At 43.2% G+C, this 18,068-nt stretch overlaps 1 protein-coding gene across 1 annotated transcript in view; it reads left to right on the top strand.

Moving 5' to 3' along the window:
* Nucleotides 1–17,180, top strand: part of ABCG8 (ATP binding cassette subfamily G member 8) — a 238,405-nt gene extending 221,225 nt beyond the window's left edge. Inside the window, exons 12-13 of the mRNA XM_069233997.1 lie at nt 8,103–8,230; nt 16,074–17,180. Of these exons, the coding sequence (XP_069090098.1) occupies nt 8,103–8,230; nt 16,074–16,211 (266 nt within the window). The 3' untranslated portion in view covers nt 16,212–17,180. The remainder of the gene's footprint in view (nt 1–8,102; nt 8,231–16,073) is intronic.
* Nucleotides 17,181–18,068: the final 888 nt, after the last annotated feature.

An 18,068-nucleotide genomic window follows, 5' to 3' on the forward strand; every position in this document is an offset into this window, starting at 1 on the left:
GCTGGCTGCGGTCCTGCCGGCATCCCCTTTTACCTTTCCTGCCATTGACACAGGTGGTATTTCTTGGCAGAGACAGCAGTTTGAATGCGGTCTTTAGTCTATAGGATTGCCAACATCTGAATACGTGGGCTGGCAGACCGTGGGGGCAGCCAATGGGTTTCCAGTCAAAAAGTCAACAGCGGGACCGTTACTTCCACCATCTAAATCAGGCCCTAAATTCAAAGAATTGGGAGAATGAAAGTAAATACGATGCAATTCCTTTGGTGGGGTGCGAAAATAGAGGGATGAGAGGCAGAGCCTCCCAGCATCCAAAGACTAAGGTTTCATGAGTACACACAGTGGTAATTAAATTGCACTCCACTCAATGCCGTGCACAGCACTTACTTTAACCATCCAGTGAGTAAGGTTTTAGGTGTACACACAGTTGTAACTATATTGTGCTCTGCTCAACCTGCTTACTTAAACCTTCCAATTGTACAGAAAGAAGTAAATGTGATTTTTTAATTGTGGACCCAGCAAACAAACCACTAGGAGTAAAGAGCTAGAACCACTTGACAGGATTCCCAAGCAGTACAGTTTCTTAGCAGATACAGCAACAAACTTGGCTGGCTGAATATTTACAGTGGTGTTGTCAGGATTGAGAGAGGCAATGATGGCCCACCAGCATAAGCGAATACCCAGTTTATTCCTTTCCTGCTTCAGAAGAGATTTATGTTCCTCAGACATGGGCAGGTACACACAATGTGTTCAAAGGATTCCTCAAACAGACCTCAAACTCTACATGTTATTGATTCCGAGGGCCGGTGCCATATTGCAAAGTGTTTTAGGAAAGCCCATTCCCCGTGTCAGAAATCTTGCCTTCTGGTGTTTTGAATGGGTTCAAGACAAATAGGATATGGGAGAAACTGATTGGTGAGAATTTATAACAGCCCATGCATGTGTACGTTTTGCTAACATGTACGTATCGGCTGGATATAAACAAAGGCACACACACTTTTCGATGCATTGTTTGAAGGCAGATTGGCTCATGTTGGAGGCCCAGAGTTCTCTCAGATTCAAAGAACTAGTACAATCCTCAGGATATAAGTAGTGAAGTTGTCTTGGGCCATCAGTTTGAATATCATCCCACAATAGGGCCTCTATGTGTCCTGTCATAGCAAACATAAGTTTATGGCATAGGTTTAAAAAAAAAGCTCCAGCTCTGTCAGCCTGCTGGTCACAAAGGCCCTGATCCAAGCGGATCTGAGCTGCTTGGGAGGATCTCAGTAGGTGAAGAAAAAATGTATATATCTTGGTGACAAGTTTGTTCTAAAGATTAAGGTCCCCGCCCAGTAGTATTTTGCAGCCATAAGGCAATCTTTGCCCTCATAAAATTCAAGAGGTGGAAAAGACTTGTCCCCCACAGTGTAGTTGATAATTTTGACAGGGACATTTGAAGGACCAAGGCTTTTGTTGCAACTTCCTTCATTTGCCAAAAAAGTGTACCTTGCATCAGTGAAGACCCCCAGATATTTGTGAGATTGTTCCTTTATTATATTGTTGCAGTTATAAAAGCAGCAGCCCCCTTGAAGGATTTGCTGCCAAATGTTACAATTTTGGTTTTCTTTAGATTAACCTCCAAGCTGCTGGTGGAGGTATAAGAGTGCTACATGTTTAACAAGAGCTGCAAGTCAAAACTTGTGTAACTAAACAGGGCAAGGTCATCTGCATATAGCAAGTTGCTGATGTGTTCCTCTTCTAACTTTGGTGAAAGACTCTTAATAGTATTAAGGGTGCTGGACAGGTCAGAGATAAACATGTTTTAAAGAAGGAGGGCTAACACGCACCACTAATTTACACCTGGCATGAATGCAATTTTTTTTGAGACGCAAGAACCATCGCACAGTTTAATGAGGATCTAGGTGTTAGTGTGCAACAAAATGATGGCTTCCAGCAGCATAGTTGATATACCACATTTCTTTAATTTTAGCAAATGACCCTCCCTTGGGATGCTGTCAAATGCTGCCTTCAAGTCTAAAACGCAGCAGTGCAGCAAGGGTGAGTGAAGTGATTGCTTAATCAGATAGGATGGATAAAGCTAACAAATTAGTGTGCCAGATTTGTCACTAAATCCAGTTTGTTTTTTTGGAATGAGACCCATGACCTCCACCCATTGCTGCAGATCCTTCAGCAGGGGGCTGGCATAACATCTTGTGTCATAATCCATGGGATCCCTAGATCTGCTTTAGATCCTCCTTTGTAGATTGATTGAATAATGGCTGGGCGCAATGACTTCAGAAATACAGAGGACCTCAAGCAGTAATAAAAAACAGGGACAGCTTGCCTTCCCAGAAAGGCATTTTTTGCTTGAAGAGGGCCTGAGAAAGACTGCTGGGCCCAATCTGATCTAGCCTGGACCAGGACCAGTTGCAAACAGCTGCATACTGAAGGAAAATGGACACTCAGTTAACGGTCTTGGGAGAAGGCTAAAGTGATCATTTCATTTGGACTAATAAGGCACCCATCACTTCCGTGATGGAGAACTTGACCGGTGTGGGAATCACTGTCTTGAGGAGCAGTAGAGGTGGCAATTTCATTTGAACAGGCAAAACACCAGCCACGTCCTTGGGAGATAGCATGACTGGGCTGTCAATTAGAGTTACCGCTGGATGTGAAGTGCCTGGAAAGGAAGATTGACAATTCTGGTTCGGAGATGTTTGCACAACCGGATCTGCTGGACCCATTCACTTGCTGGTGTACTAGAGCCCAAAAGTTCCTTGAGTTTGATTTCTTACTTTCACACAAGAGAAGTGCCCAAAAATGATTTAATCGTCTTGCCTTCTCAGCATGGACTGCTTGCTTGTAATTTTTTGTGCCCGGTTGAATGCCAGAATTTGCTTGCTATTACAGTGGGGTTTAGGGGTTCCTCTCATGGCAATGTTTTGGGCTTTCCTTAAATGTGAATTGAAGCAGCAGGGGGGAATAACTTAATAGAACTATATTGTGGGGCAGTCAGTGCAGTTGGCCGTGGAAATTTCATAAGAAGCAGAGTAAGAAGATTTGTCCACTCATCAGTTGGGCAGATGATACCTGTAACTGACCCTCCAATAGTAATTGTACATTCAGCCATGGTTTTACCACAACTGTCATCACTCCATTTGAGGTGCTTAAGGTTGTCGGTATAAACTACCTTGCTGGAAACAGAGGCTGAGGTGTGTTGGGCCAGGTTAGAGTTTATTCTTATAACCTGGCTTGGTGATCACTCTCAGAGCACAGAGCTATGCAATAACTTGATGAAGAAATCAACTTCCCACTAAAGTGAGCATTTCCACATTACTTATGGAATAATCAGGATACAAGTGTGTTTTTTCCATCTGTTGATGACCAATTAGGAGGAACATCCGGTGGAAACTGCCCATTTAGAACTTTGAAGCCCAGCTTGCTGAGCTGCACGACCAGAAGTTCCCCCAATAAACTTCGTGGACAGCCTTTGGGCCTAATTTGTTCTGCAGTGTTCCAGTCAATCAAACATATTAATTGGGTACCTGACATGGTTGTGGGACAAATCCTATGAAAGACCATAACTGAAAAGCTTTTGCAGCTAGAGAATTCATCAAAAAACTGTTTAAAAACTGTTAACCAAATATTAATGCTCCTCAACAGTTGAGGGCAACAGTTCACTGTTCATATTATCCTTCAACGCTTTTTAATGTTGAAATTTTATAAAGCCTGTACACCTGTACAGGTCAGGACATGAGTTAATTTTAACTGACTCTGGAGAAGATTTAGATATCTGGTAGATATCTTAAACTGTAAGAACAAGTAAAAATGTGGAATTTCAAAAAAGGTACAGAGATCAAAATTAGGAGATTGAAGGTTCATTTTTTAGTGTTAATGACTTTTCGAACCTTCCCTCTCCGACCACCTCTCCAGGAGGCTCACGTGGGTTGACAGGGCTGTAGGCTGCAAGAGCACACTTATAGGTGGACTTCTTAAACTATAATAAATAAAGCCCATCACCGTCTGTTCCTAGCTACCCATTTAAGTTGAAGGATGTTGAAAAGAAGGCTGTATGAGCCATATTTTAATTGATATGAGTTATTCTTTGCTATAGTGTGTCCTGGTGTAAGGGCTTTTTACATTCTGTGTTTATTGAGCCATTCTCTGATGTGTAGCAGACGTTAACCACTGGCGTCTTGAGGCCTTCTACACTGTTGATGCGCTGACTGTTGGATGTCAAGTATTCCTATTAAGGTCTTCACTCTAAGAGGTAGAGTAGATGAACAGTTAAGGCTTACTTTATAGGATAATAAGGACAAGGAACTCAGATACACTATGGCACAAAGTAACAACACTTAATTCATGAATTCATGTGATTATCGGGCAAGACCTATATCTTTTAAAGGAAAATTTACATCAGGAACAACAATTAATATACAGATATGTCAGGAAAACTGGAAAGTCCTAATTTTTTTGGGATGCAAGCTTTAGGCCTGAATATTATGCTAGCGCTAAGACATTATGGAGGTCATTCTGACCGCGGCGGGCGGCGGTCGCCGCCCGCCATGCGGTCACCGCCAGAAGACCGTACCGCGGTCAAAAGACCGCGGCGGTCATTCTGACTTTCCCGCTGGGCTGGCGGGCGACCGCCAAAAGGCCGCCCGCCCGCCCAGCGGGAAAGCACCAGCAACGATGAAGCCGGCTCCGAATGGAGCCGGCGGAGTTGCTGGTGTGCGACGGGTGCAGTTGCACCCGTCGCGATTTTCAGTGTCTGCCAAGCAGACACTGAAAATCTTAATGGGGCCCTGTTAAGGGGCCCCTGCAGTGCCCATGCCAGTGGCATAGGCACTGCAGGGGCCCCCAGGGGCCCCACGACACCCGTTCCCGCCATCCTGTTTCTGGCAGTGAAAACCGCCAGAAACAGGATGGCGGGCCGCCGTGGAGGATTCCCTGGGCCAGCTAGAAACCGGCGGGAAACCGCCGGTTTCCTTTTTCTGACCGCGGCTTTACCGCCGCGGTCAGAATGGCCCCAGAAGCACCGCCAGCCTGTTGGCGGTGCTTCCGCGGTCGTTGGCCCTGGCGGTCCATGACCGCCAGGGTCAGAATGACCCCCTATAACTAAGTTCCATATTACATTGAACGCTGAACACAGACAGTGGGAGATCTCAGCAGTTCAATGTTCTAGCATTGGTTAATAGTCATGCTTTAGATGTATCAGTTACTATTCAGTTAATGGGCTATACAGTAACTGAGTGGCTACTGAACCAACTATACAGAGTTCTAGTTTTGGGCTCAGGTCGGTTGATCCCTTGCTCACTGTGCCACAGGAATCAAGCTGCACCCAAATGAAAAAGCCTACCTAGGCCAAAACAAGTGTTGGGTTGCACGTGTTTCAGTTCAGAGAGGACCTGGATTCGCAGCATGACCTGGCTTGGCAACTTGTGCTGAACTGTTCCTATTGGAGCAGTACCGAAACTGAGTTCCATATGATGGGCCAAATCGGAGGTGTCATAGTGCACAGAAAACCAATGAGTTGGAATGCTACAGAGAGTAGTTGTCAGTATTACAACATAATTGCAAACATTCTTCCCGTCACCTTTGTGTTTGATCTGTTCACCATGCCTCTTCATCTTGAACTCAGGCCTTTGATTTCAGGATAGGAAATAAACACACGTTGATTCCCTCCGAAGAGTCCCGTAATTATTAATTTTCTGACATAATTGACCCACCTCTAAATGTGGTAAGACACTCACATTGTGGAATATTAGACAGTTTCCTTTTGAGCCTGCTGGGCAAAAATTCAGTAACCCACTAGCCCCTTACACTGTAATGAGGTGCATCCTTATTTCTCCTGGAGACACAAGCAGAAAAGTGGATCGCTGTATTACTATAAGGCAATATAGTTTATGGCACCACTGATGATGGTTTCCTCATTTATTGATTTATCAACGCATTCATTTGGCGATTTTTTGTATTTCCTCAGTACACAAAACCACAATCATAAAAGCTTACAGCCAAGAACTCAGATGCCAACGAGAATACAGAACCTGTTTAGAACCAATTTATCAATAAAAAATGTATTTTGTTTAAAAAAACATAACTACACTACCTTAGCAGACGATATTGCCAAGTTAAGAAACTCTGACATTTTGCGTTCTGCGGCAAACATGCAGAATGGGAAACACCTTAATGCATAGTTTTGTACTGTAAAGAAACCCATTCTAATACAAAATTATGCTTCCCGCAATGTAGAAACATTTGCACTTGGGCAACAAGATTTCTGCGTTGATGCATTTCAGCCAAAATTACGCCAGTGAAGGGAGAGAGCAGAGTAGCGCCAAATCTTAATAGATATAATGCTGTTGTGCTCTCTCATGTTCATGCAACGCAAAGCGTGTTCTACATGCACTAGGGATCATACACACAGCAACCAGGCAGTGGCAGCAGGATGGAAGCACTACATTTTATAGATGTGCACACAATCGCTCTTCTATGGTGAAGGCCAAAGCACCCACACAAGAGAAAATTAATGCACGCAAAAATGATGGGAAACAACATATTCAAAGCCTTGGAATACATTTGTAGAATAATCTGGACAAACATGGTGGATGAAACACGGTGGCGGCCGACAGTTTTATGAGGGAGGGGGGTGGGCAAGAAGCACACTCACACTGATTCTTTCACACACATCCATTAACAACATTCATCAACATTCAAACATGCATGCACGCACGCACCAAAAATTCATTTAAAAAGGTCACACACACACACTTACCTTCAGCCTCGGAGATCCCAGGAGGGTTGGGACTGCTGCCTTCCCTCGCTCGCTGTCCTTCGGTCAGCCAATGAGGGAAGGCAGCAGTCCCAACTTTGTCACAGAGTGGGATAGGGTCAGTTAGACTGCTGATCCCACACCACTCTGTGACGAGGTGTCACTGACTAACAGTCACCCTGGGCCCTTCAGGACTTAAACCTGAAGTGCCCAGGTCGCAGTCAATGGGTGACGCTTCCCTCGTTACCCGGGGGACGGCCTCCAAGTACCTTTGCTGAGCCAAGGAGTTCACGCCCACAGGAGCTGTGACCTCTTCAGCCCAGCAAAGTTCAGCTCAGGCAGCCAGGAGTCTGCGCCAATCGTGCATGTCTCGCTCCTGGCTGTCTGACCTGAACATGAAGAGTGTCTGTAAAGCTGACCTTTGTTCAGCCTGACCGGCACTCTTCATGAGGGGCATAAGGTGGGGGGGGGGGTGGCCCCTCCGACCTGAAGGACGGGCCGCTCCTGATGAACAATTTACACTGCTGCATGGAGTCAGCGCCTCCCACAAGATACAAAAGATAGATCGGGCTGTTGCTGACAGGTGTTGATATGTAATGATATATAAGTTGAGCAGCTCAAGTTACGAATGGGTGAGGAGGTAATATAATTCACACAGGTGTGATAATGGACATGTGACAGTTGATATTTAGTACATACATGACTGAGATTTTCAAAGGGTCGTCAATGATGAGGCCAGTAGCCTGGGAATCATTGAAGGATGCCATCCCATTTGTTAATAAATTGTTAGACACCCCTTATACACCCTCATTGCTTGCCGTTGCCTGGGCAAATGCAAGTGTTAACATTAATATGGATTACAGAGAGACAGTGGAGTAAATGTATGAATATTTTGCATCTCGACCCACACTTGACACATCACCCTATAATTCGCCAACATCAAGCTTTCAGAAGGTTTTGTGAAGATTAGCCAAACAGTGCCAAAGTTACTAGCAAACTAAAAAATCAGTTTCCAAATGAAACTTGATCCTAACCATAACTATTTAGTGGTGACTGCAACAGTGTTACATGCTGTGTGTGTCTGTGTATTTGTGTGTGTGATGGTGTGTGTTAATTTATTTTTGGAAACAAAAAAGGCAATAAAACATTATGTAAGCCATAAACAAGTAGATATTCTCTTTGAAGGTTAAATCATATATGCTAGTCATAGCTACCTGACATCTGAGCCTATGTCTTTTACAATCATAACAATCATCACCATAGCCACTGAGAAGATTTACAATATATAGACCGTATGGCAAAATCTTTGTGGAAAATATGCAGACATGGTTCCTCCATTTTTTCTTTTCAGTGCCGTATGGATTTTCGTTTATATCGTTTCTAAAGTATGGATTTGAAGGACTGATGCAAGTGCAGTTTAAAGGACTCACTTACTTTATGACTGTTGGAAACCTAACAATTGCAATTCCTGGGCAACTTGTGAGTATGAATCTGAGAATCACGTGGTGACAAACCTATTAAGATGTTAATTGCAGTACAGTTTTATTTTGGTTTCTGTAAACGCCAAAAGGCCTTGTTTCCACAAGCTCTATTTCCCAATGTTTTTGTTGGGTCAACCTTGAATTTTTTTTATATGTGTGTGAAATTGGCAGAAATGAGTAGCTCATACTCCACTGAAATTTGAAAGGACTGCCTGGAAAGCACTTGGTAAACATTTGATTTTGCTCACATTTTTAAACAAAAGCCCCCAATGTAGATTTATATTATGACAATCAGAATTTATCATTTCAGTAATAAAACAAATAGAAATCCAAACTTATGTCATCATCAACACAAGCTTTATTCGATCATTAGATCATCAAAGCAAATACACAATAAATAAATAACATCTAAAAAGTATAAAAATACAGTCCCAATTTAAAACCATGTTAAGACTAAAAGGCAAGAATGGCAACCCCACTGCACCATCTAAAAGAATCTCATCCAAACATACTTAAAATACATTGCTAATAAAAGAGTTGTGTGTACGCCATGCTGCCAGTAAGTACTTGCTAACAGCGTATATTGTGACTTCAGAACAATGTTTTTTTTAAATCCTCAAGGCAAAAGCACATTCCCTTATTCCCATTTCCCGACAAATATTGCGGATCCACTTGGACCTTGGAGAAGAATATGCAGGACAAAAAAACATAAAGGCCCTCATTCTGACCTTGGCGGGCGGCGGAGGCCGCCCGCCAAAGTCCCGCCGTCAGGTTACCGTTCCGCGGTCGAAAGACCGCGGCGGTAATTCTGACATTCCCGCTGGGCTGGCGGGCGGCCGCCTTCAGGCCGCCCGCCAGCCCAGCGGGAAAGAGGCTTCCACGATGAAGCCGGCTCGGAATCGAGCCGGCGGAGTGGAAGCTGTGCGACGGGTGCAGTTGCACCCGTCGCGTATTTCACTGTCTGCGCAGCAGACAGTGAAATACATTTAGGGGCCCTCTTACGGGGGCAGTGGCATTGCATTGCACTGCAGGGGCCCCCAGGGGCCCCCAGGGGCCCCGCGACCCCCCCTACCGCCATCCGGTTCCCGGCGGGCGGACCGCCAGGAACTGGATGGCGGTAGGGGGGGTCGGAATCCCCTCGGCGGCGCAGCAAGCTGCGCCGCCTTGGAGGATTCCAACGGGCAGCGGAAAACCGGCGGGAGACCGCCGGTTTTCCTGCACTGACCGCGGCCAAAGCGCTGCGGTCAGAATGCCCTGCGGGGCACCGCCGGGCTGTCGGCGGTGCTCCCGCCAACCGCGAGCCTGGCGGTCACAGACCGCCAGGCTCATAATGAGGGCCAAAGTGTTCAACTGTTTCAGAAGATATACCACACGCGGGACATATATCAGTTATTGTTTTTGCACCCCATCTGCTCATCAGAGACTTCAGCAGCAGGGTCCCAAAGTGGAATCTAGCATATAGGCTTTTGCCTAAAATATCAGGTATAATGTCTAGATATAACTCGAACTGTGGGTACCATTTGAGGTCAATAAAAAGGTTGGTTAGGCAGCCATGGGATCTACGACTAATGTAATCGTTCCAAATATAGGACCAGTATACACGCTTCAACACTTTAGTGTGGGCTTTCTCAAGGTTATGGGGATTCTCCCAAAAGTCTCCTAGGCCCAGGTTGCTAAACCAACTAGATACATGTTTCACCCAGGGGATGGATGCTGAATTAGGACACTTTAGCAGATCTAAGAGTGAGGTCTTGTAAACATCCAGTTCTGGAATGGTCCATAGCCTTACCCAATATAAAAGAGGTCTTAAAATAACTAGGTCGGCTATCCGTTTCAGGCCCAGATCTAAAATCAATGGGATCAGCGGAGTGCTGGGAGGGCAAGCACATAAAGCCCTCGCAAAGCTGTTCTTTCCGATGGTTAGCCTATTGCTATCGGAAAAGCCCCATACCTCCGCACCACAGACAGCAGCTCCCTGTGCCCTAGCAACATAGATCTTGATTGCTGGGGAGACAGTTTTTGTCATTGTACCCCTATAAAAGCGCAGGATGGATGCCCAGTGCAAATTATCAGTAAGCCTTACACCCAAATAGTCAATGGAGCTGACCTTATCCAAGGGATCGCCATCTAAGCGAATAGTGCATTTCTTCCGCAATCCAGAGCACAGTGCCATCAGCTTAGTTTTCTTGTGATTCAATTCCAGGCCAAAGTCCCGGCAAAATAGATTGAATCTGTCTATAAGGATTTGTAAACCCATAGGGGATTTGGAAATAAGTAGGGAATCCTCTGCAAAAAGAAGGATTGGGATTTTCTGAGCGCACAAGGTGGGAGCATCGTTCTGGCATGCCATCAAAACCTGTACCACCTTGTAAATAAAAATAGAAAATAAAAACGGCGCCAGCACACATCCCTGGCGAACGCCCCTATTTATGGGGATTTTATCTGTTAATTTGCCTTGGTTGCCCCATCGCACTCGCGCATATGTATCTTCGTGCAGTTGTTTCAGGAGTTGAATTATATTAGCTGGTGTCCCTAATCTATGTAGCACCTCCCATAGCGTCCCTCTTGGAACCAGGTCAAAGGCTGATCTCAAATCAACAAATGCAACATATAAGGGTTGTTTTGCAAGAGCTTTATATTTCCAGTACAGCACGGCCAGCCTAAAGACCTGATCCACTGTACTAATTCTAGATCGAAACCCTGCCTGGAGGGTAGAGAGAATCTGATGTTCGGTAGCCCAGCTCATTAATCTGTTTAGGAGTTGTTCTGCATACATTTTTTGCAGATTATCTATAAGACTGATCGGCCTAAAATTTGCTGGGAGATTTACATTGCCCTTTTTGTAAATAGGAATGATTTCAGAACCCTTCCATGTCAATGGAATCTGCCCCCCTTCGGAAATTTTATTAGAGAGTTCATTAATATACCAGGTCCATATTGCTGGCTCGGATCTATAAAGATCCCCTGGTATCTTGTCTGGACCTGGTGCTTTTCCAGGTTTAAGGGAGCGGATTGCCTTAGCAGTTTCTTCAATGGCGAAACAGATGTAGCCCTCGGGATCCAATGGACCCCCTCCTATTGAGATGAGGGCAGAATCCGCCTCTGGGAAAGGGGGAGGATCTTGCCCCACATCCTGGTTGGCGGGGGTCACATGGATGTCAATTTTGTCATAAAGGCATGAGAAGTGTTCCACCCATCTTTCAGGTTGTATGTGATTCCTTAGGCTAGTCCTACCCCCTTTCTCTCGTTTGTACAACAATTCCCAGAACAGCTTGATATTGTTGGATTCCGTAGCATCCAACAGCTCCTGCCAAATTAAGCCATCCCAAGACCTTTTTGCTCGTGTAATGGACTCCTTATATGTGCGCCTGGCTTGTTGTATTTCCCCGAGGATCCCTTCCATAATGGCTTTTTTTAACCCTGTCTTGGCCCTACAGCATGATTCGGCAAACCAGGAGTTGTTTACTGGAGTCCCTCCTTGCTGTCTTGGCCCCACCTTGCTGTAAAAAATACTTTGCATTTTAAGAACCATGTTTTCGTGTATGCGAAGAAATGGAATATCCTTAAAATCATGGTCTTGATAAGGAGCCAGGCTATCTATAAAAGATAGGTAGATCTCACGTAACAGGTAGCGGTTCGACACCACCTTCGGCCACCTGACCTTCATGGATTAATTATTCGAAATAGGGGTGGGAACCATAGTAAACTGATTATTCGAGGTTCTGCCAAAAACATCCCCACAGATGGAGAGTAACAAGGGATAATGATCGCTCTCACATCTAAAATCCACCTTCATATCTCTCGGCAAGGGCCACAGTCTTACATCAACTAAGAAATAGTCAATTATGCTTGTAGTTATACCTCGTTTAAATGTAGGTGCAGTGTCCAGATCAGAGGGCATTTGACCATTGCAGGCCCTAAGGCCATGCTTCAAACAAAGGGAAGCCAGCTGGGCCGCTACACGGGAACGACGACAAATTCAACTGTGCAACCCCCCATATTTGATCCTCTTCCTCTATTAGACCACTGAGTAAAACAGATGGTTCAAAGATGCAATTTACATCCCAGCTATTATCAAATAAGATGTTGATTGTATGGTATCTAAAAAATCAAGTAGCTGGGTTAAAGTCTGGGATTCTGCTCCGCGCCGAACAGATCGAGCATAAACGTTGATAACAATTACATTAAAACTCTGTTGAAACGAGATTTGCAACCCCATCAAATCAGCACAGTCAAATTTTAAGATCTTGTATTCACATTGCACTCTTTTGTTTAGTAACATTAGGAGCCCCCCTTTTGCATGGCCTGTCGCCTTTTCAGATGGTTGGGCAGATATGTTAAAAGAAAGAAACCCATCTATGTTGATCCTGTCCTCAGCCCAAGTTTCTTGAAAGAGACATATCTCTTGAATGTTTATATATGAGCACCAGTCCATATCAACCAATTTCCTCCCAATGCCAGCTAAATTCATGTCATTATTGATAGACCAGCCTTATGTGTTTTACAGTGTTAAGTAATGTTTGCTCTACAGCACCTCTTTATGATGTGTCATGCAGGTTGAAATGGTCACCTCATACACTTTATTTGCGCCTTAGCTCACATTGGTAATTACACAGACCTTAATTTCCTGAATCAGGATTTGCCAAGAGGAACATCCACAAGTTTGAATGCTTTTCTGGAGTCAGAGGTTGAGGAATAGGGATTGCAAAAAAGTGTGTGCAGACATGTGGCCATAAACCCAAAAAATCAAAAACCTTGTCGCATTTGCACCCATTTTGTATGGCCATTCCCTCCGAGGAAAAACTCATTAGTAAGGAAGAGTCTAAATACTGAACTTCTTTAGCTCACCTAAAATTGGACCTGATGCTCATGTGGGTTACAACTAAGAATATCTGACGGGGTCCCCCATACATGTTTTACTTTAATTCCTCACTTCTCCGCTTATACTTATTCTGATTTATTTTTAGAGCCCAGAAGTAACTACAAGTTTATACGTAGCATGGTACAAAAATCCCAACAAATAAATAATTATATGTTCCCCCAAATGGTTTAGAGTAAATTTATTTTTGAAGTTAGAAAGGAGGTGTGGGAGAAAACTTTCTCTACAAGGTATGATGTCATATTTTTGTTAGCAAAAAATTGTAAGGATAAATATTGTTTCCTAAATATTGTTTACACAGATATTGCCCCATTGGAGTTCATAATAGAAAATGTATACCCAATTGGATATTTTTGTAAACAACACTTAGAGAGTGATATTTAAGTTAGACAATAGTTTGATAATGATATCTGGGTACTATAGTCTGTGGCTAAAGCTCTACTTCCACACCTCCAGGAAGATTGCTGTTACACAATATTTGTCAGATGATATTTCTCCCTAAAATATTTTGGCATGAAATCCTTCTTGGGAAAGCATCTTGTCTCTGTGGTATAAAAAAAGAAGCAAGGCTGTATGTGATAATGAGTATGTGTGCTAAATGTACTCATGGATTATCCAGTCAGCAGACACACTGAGTGTTTAATATGCAATATGTGAACATGGAAATCCCTGACTTTTGTGTATTTCCATGACCATTCCTTGTGATTTTGGATGTCAAGAAAGTCATAAACGTACTCAAATCGAAGGAGTAAACATTTGTAGATTTCTTAAAGTAAAATAATAATTGGAAAAATGATTTTTAGTCACTAGAACATGCATCACAGCTAGTAACTTACAATGTACATCACAAAGACCATCTAGACTAAACAGTTTACTAGATTAGGCTTTAAAAATGTCCCCATTTTCCATTCTCTGATGTTCTTAGATCATTAAAAGTTGTGCAGAAAAGAAAGCAGGGAACTCTGAGTAGTTTGCACGTTTAGATGGAGAGTGGCTCCTTTATATGGAGTATCATACACCACCACCATAACTCTGAATGTGCTCACCTCAAATGCCTGTTTTCTGTTTCTCTAGCCAGGGTTTTAGAAATAGGATTAGCACAGTTCCATCTAAGCTGGAGAATTACAAATTATTTTGCCATTTTCAGAGCAAAGACTTTAAGTTTAGGATTGGCAAGTGTCATCCACGCTGAGATAAAAATTATTATGAAAACCTTTTACAACTCCAGGGACAGAATTACAGCTTTGGATTGGTAAAATACCATCCAAGCCAGCCTAGAATGAAAAAAGCAACCCCTGACAAGAGTTTCATTCTAGTTAGAGCACATCAGTAGAGATATAGCTTTGTCCAGACACAAGGGATCACCCAGTATAAGTCAAGACAACCTTCAGGCTTAGAGTGCCACATAAATTATGCAAAAATGGAAGCATGGAACTCTGGATGGTTACCATATTTAGATGGAGAACAACTCATTATATGGAGCAACCAACAAAACCACCAACACTCATCACCTCAAATGTCTGTTTCACCAGTATAAGTTGATAAAACTGATCAGCATAACATGGACTTGGGCCTAAACTGACTTGTGGTTTGCTTTGAAATACATTCTAAGTAGCCATCATGTATAGACCAAAACATGGTATGTGGTTCCCATTCATGCCATTGCAGATCTCTGAGCTACTCCATTCTTACTACATATGGCTGCAAATACCCTACAACATTAAAAAGAAATGGAGTAGGTAATAGAGCATACCATTTGAGTTAAAATAATGTTATCCTGTCAGTTTAGGTTTACTGGGCACAGGTTCAGTGTCTATAATGTTCTGAGTACAGGTCTTCTGGACATTCCATCCATCCTGGTTCAGCATTTCACTCCTGAATCGGTAGTGAGAACATGTTTTCTTAATGGCAGGGTCACAGAACCCCTCAGATGAAGGCAATCTTTGCAAGATATAAGGAATAGGTGGGGGTTTATATCTCTGTACATGGTGGAGTGCTTGTGATGCAGGAGACACACTAACACAGTTAGATTACTCACAGAAGGTGTGGACACAGGAGGGAGGGTGTGAATTTGTGCAAGAGAAAGAGCAGAAGATGTGAGAAACACACTTAGGTAGTCTTAGTGACAGTTGAGGCAATAAATTGAAACCCTGGGTGGCCAAGGTGGTATCTCCATGTAGTATCCTTTCATCTGTGGCAAGCACATGTTGCCTAAGTATTAAAGACTGGAGTTAGAATAGTAGTTCATTGCCTCTTAAAATATTTTCTAAGGAGTTCTTGCATGCCACTTATGATTATCGCACCTTGTTTAAAAGGTGTTTTTTAATATTTGTCAGCTGTGTCCCCAGGTAGGCAGATTTCAGGTCACAAAGAGTCTGCCCTTTTCAAAGCAAAATAACTGAAACAGATTCAGTGGCAGAGGTGTTTCTAGAGTCTTGGAAACATCAAGTATATGTTTCAGTAAAATGTTCCCAATCAAACAAAAGTTTACCTTACCTTTTGCACAGGGAAGGAAATCCATATTTGACATAGTGGAGACACAGGCACAAGTCCGAAGTAATATTTCATCAGCATGCCCATTACTAACTATGGGCCTAATGTACAAGTTGTTTTGTGGTTGCAAAACCTGTTGTTCACAAAAGTGCAGGCTTCGCATCAGCAAAAAAGGCAGATCTTTCTCCAACCTCTTACTCATAACAAAATATAGTTTTCTCCTGGAGTAGTAGTACTTCAGTGTTTGCTACCACTTCAGTTAGATCTAAACACTTCAGTTTTTAGCCACCACCGATTTAGAAGGGACCCCCTACTGGGCCAGGGTATCAATGAATGGCAAGGAGGAAAGCGTAGGCACTGTACCTAATGTTAACATATTTGCAGTTGACATAGACAATGGTTGCTTTACATCTAAAGTATGGTTTACAACTAAAAACGTAACCATTTTGGTGATGCTGTTTATTTACAGATTGTCGAACAGTTGGAAGTGGACTCAACTCCTCTCTTTGCCTGCTACCTCATCCTGATGGGCATTAGTGCCGGTTTTCTGCTTCTCTACTTCTTATCCTTGAAGTTCATTAAACAAAAATCAAGTCAGGACTGGTAATGTCAACGTGGCAACTTTAATCCTTGGGGAAAAAAATATTGTTTACCGAACGGGGATCGAGATTGGTGGAGAAGGGCGTATCCATGGACCTGTCATGCAGTTTAATCTGATTTACATAATCAGACCTGAGTGGAACAGGACACTTTAATTTCGCATTTAGTGTCGGAATATGGAAAATATCTACTCCGAGTGTTTAGCAAAAGTACTAGAATGTGAAAAAACATTTTATTTCATAGTAAAAAGGTCTGAAAACCATAATCGTAAAGTTCACCTTTCCCTAATTTTACTGGTATCCACTGACGTGGAAGTCCGCCATCCATCATCCACATTCTAACATCCCCTATCTATGAAGGGATGTCTGCTCCACAATCTGCAATAGGAAGTGTTATCAAACTCACTGTCAGAAGAACATTTTCATTGAGTGTGGTGTACTGTTTACCATATGTGACCTGTACTATCTACAGGAGCGGTCATACTCGTCCACGTCATCAGTCATGAGTGTATTACCATTTATCAGTGCTGTAGATTTGTGGAGGATCAATGAAATCTGGATCATACCGCAGAAAACGAATAGTTAACCTTCAAGTTACTCCAATGAAAACCCCATTCCAAACTCGACAGCTGCCATGTTAAAACCTCTGTGAGTAACCCCATACTATCATGTGGAAAGAATGATTCTCCCGTCCACAACAAAAATGTCCCCTGTTCCCTAGTGTAAATGATTGAAAATATATGTGTATGTACATTCGCAGAATCACAAAATATGTTGATGCATTGTAGCTAGCTTTGCACTATTGTCCTGAACTTAAATAAACCTGAGGAATTCACACGAGAATAAACAAACAATTGATGCAGCGTGAATTTCTGAGAGTATTTATCAATTAATATTGTAACTTATTCCATTACTGGACTGCTATATTTTGGTAATTATGGGCATGTTTAATACCAAATTGGGTGATGTTTTGTAATGCAAAGGACGTGAATAAATTAATTTATTTTGTACTTTTTGATTACATTTTTGTCATTATTATGATTAAGAGTATTTCTTATAGTATTGTGAATACCCACATTCAAAGTGACGTCATAATATAATAGAAAACATAGTTATTAATATGTCACATTCTTTATCACAGGTAAATATTATAACAACATATCTTATAATGACATAAAAGACTAAGGCCCTGATTACTGGTTGAGGTGCTATTTATTGCACCAGATAAAAAACAAGACGTTGTTCATCCAGGCCCATATTTATACTTTTTGACGCAAAACTGCAATAACGCAGTTTTGCGTCAAAAAAATTAGCGCCGGCTAACGCCATTCTGAAGCGCCATGCGGGCGCCGTATTTATTGAATGACGTTAGCCGGCGTTAGCCGCCGGCGCTGTCTGGTGTGCGTTAAAAAAATACGACGTACACCAGGCAGCGCCGGCGTAGGGGGATATGGGGCTTGGGCGTCAAGAAATGGGGCAAGTCCGGTTGAGGCAATTTTTTAGCCTCAACCCGATTTGCGCCATTTTTTTTTCACTCCCAACCCCCATGGAAATGACTCCTGTCTTAGCAGAGACAGGAGTCATGCCCCCTTGCCCAATGGCCATGCCCAGGGGACTTCTGTCCCCTGGGCATGGTCATTGGGCATAGTGGCATGTAGGGGGGCACAAATCAGGCCCCCCTATGCCACAATTTTTTTTTTTTTTAAACTTACCTGAACTTACCTTAATGTCCCTGGGATGGGTCCCTCCAGCCTTGGGTGTCCTCCTGGGGTGGGCAAGGGTGACAGGGGGGGTCCCTGTGGGCATGGGAGGGCACCTCTGGGCTCCTTCAGAGCCCACAGGTCCCTTAACGCCTGCCTTTTGCA

The sequence above is a fragment of the Pleurodeles waltl genome, chromosome 5 (genome assembly GCF_031143425.1).
Source record: "Pleurodeles waltl isolate 20211129_DDA chromosome 5, aPleWal1.hap1.20221129, whole genome shotgun sequence".
In the NCBI taxonomy this organism is placed as follows: domain Eukaryota; kingdom Metazoa; phylum Chordata; class Amphibia; order Caudata; family Salamandridae; genus Pleurodeles; species Pleurodeles waltl.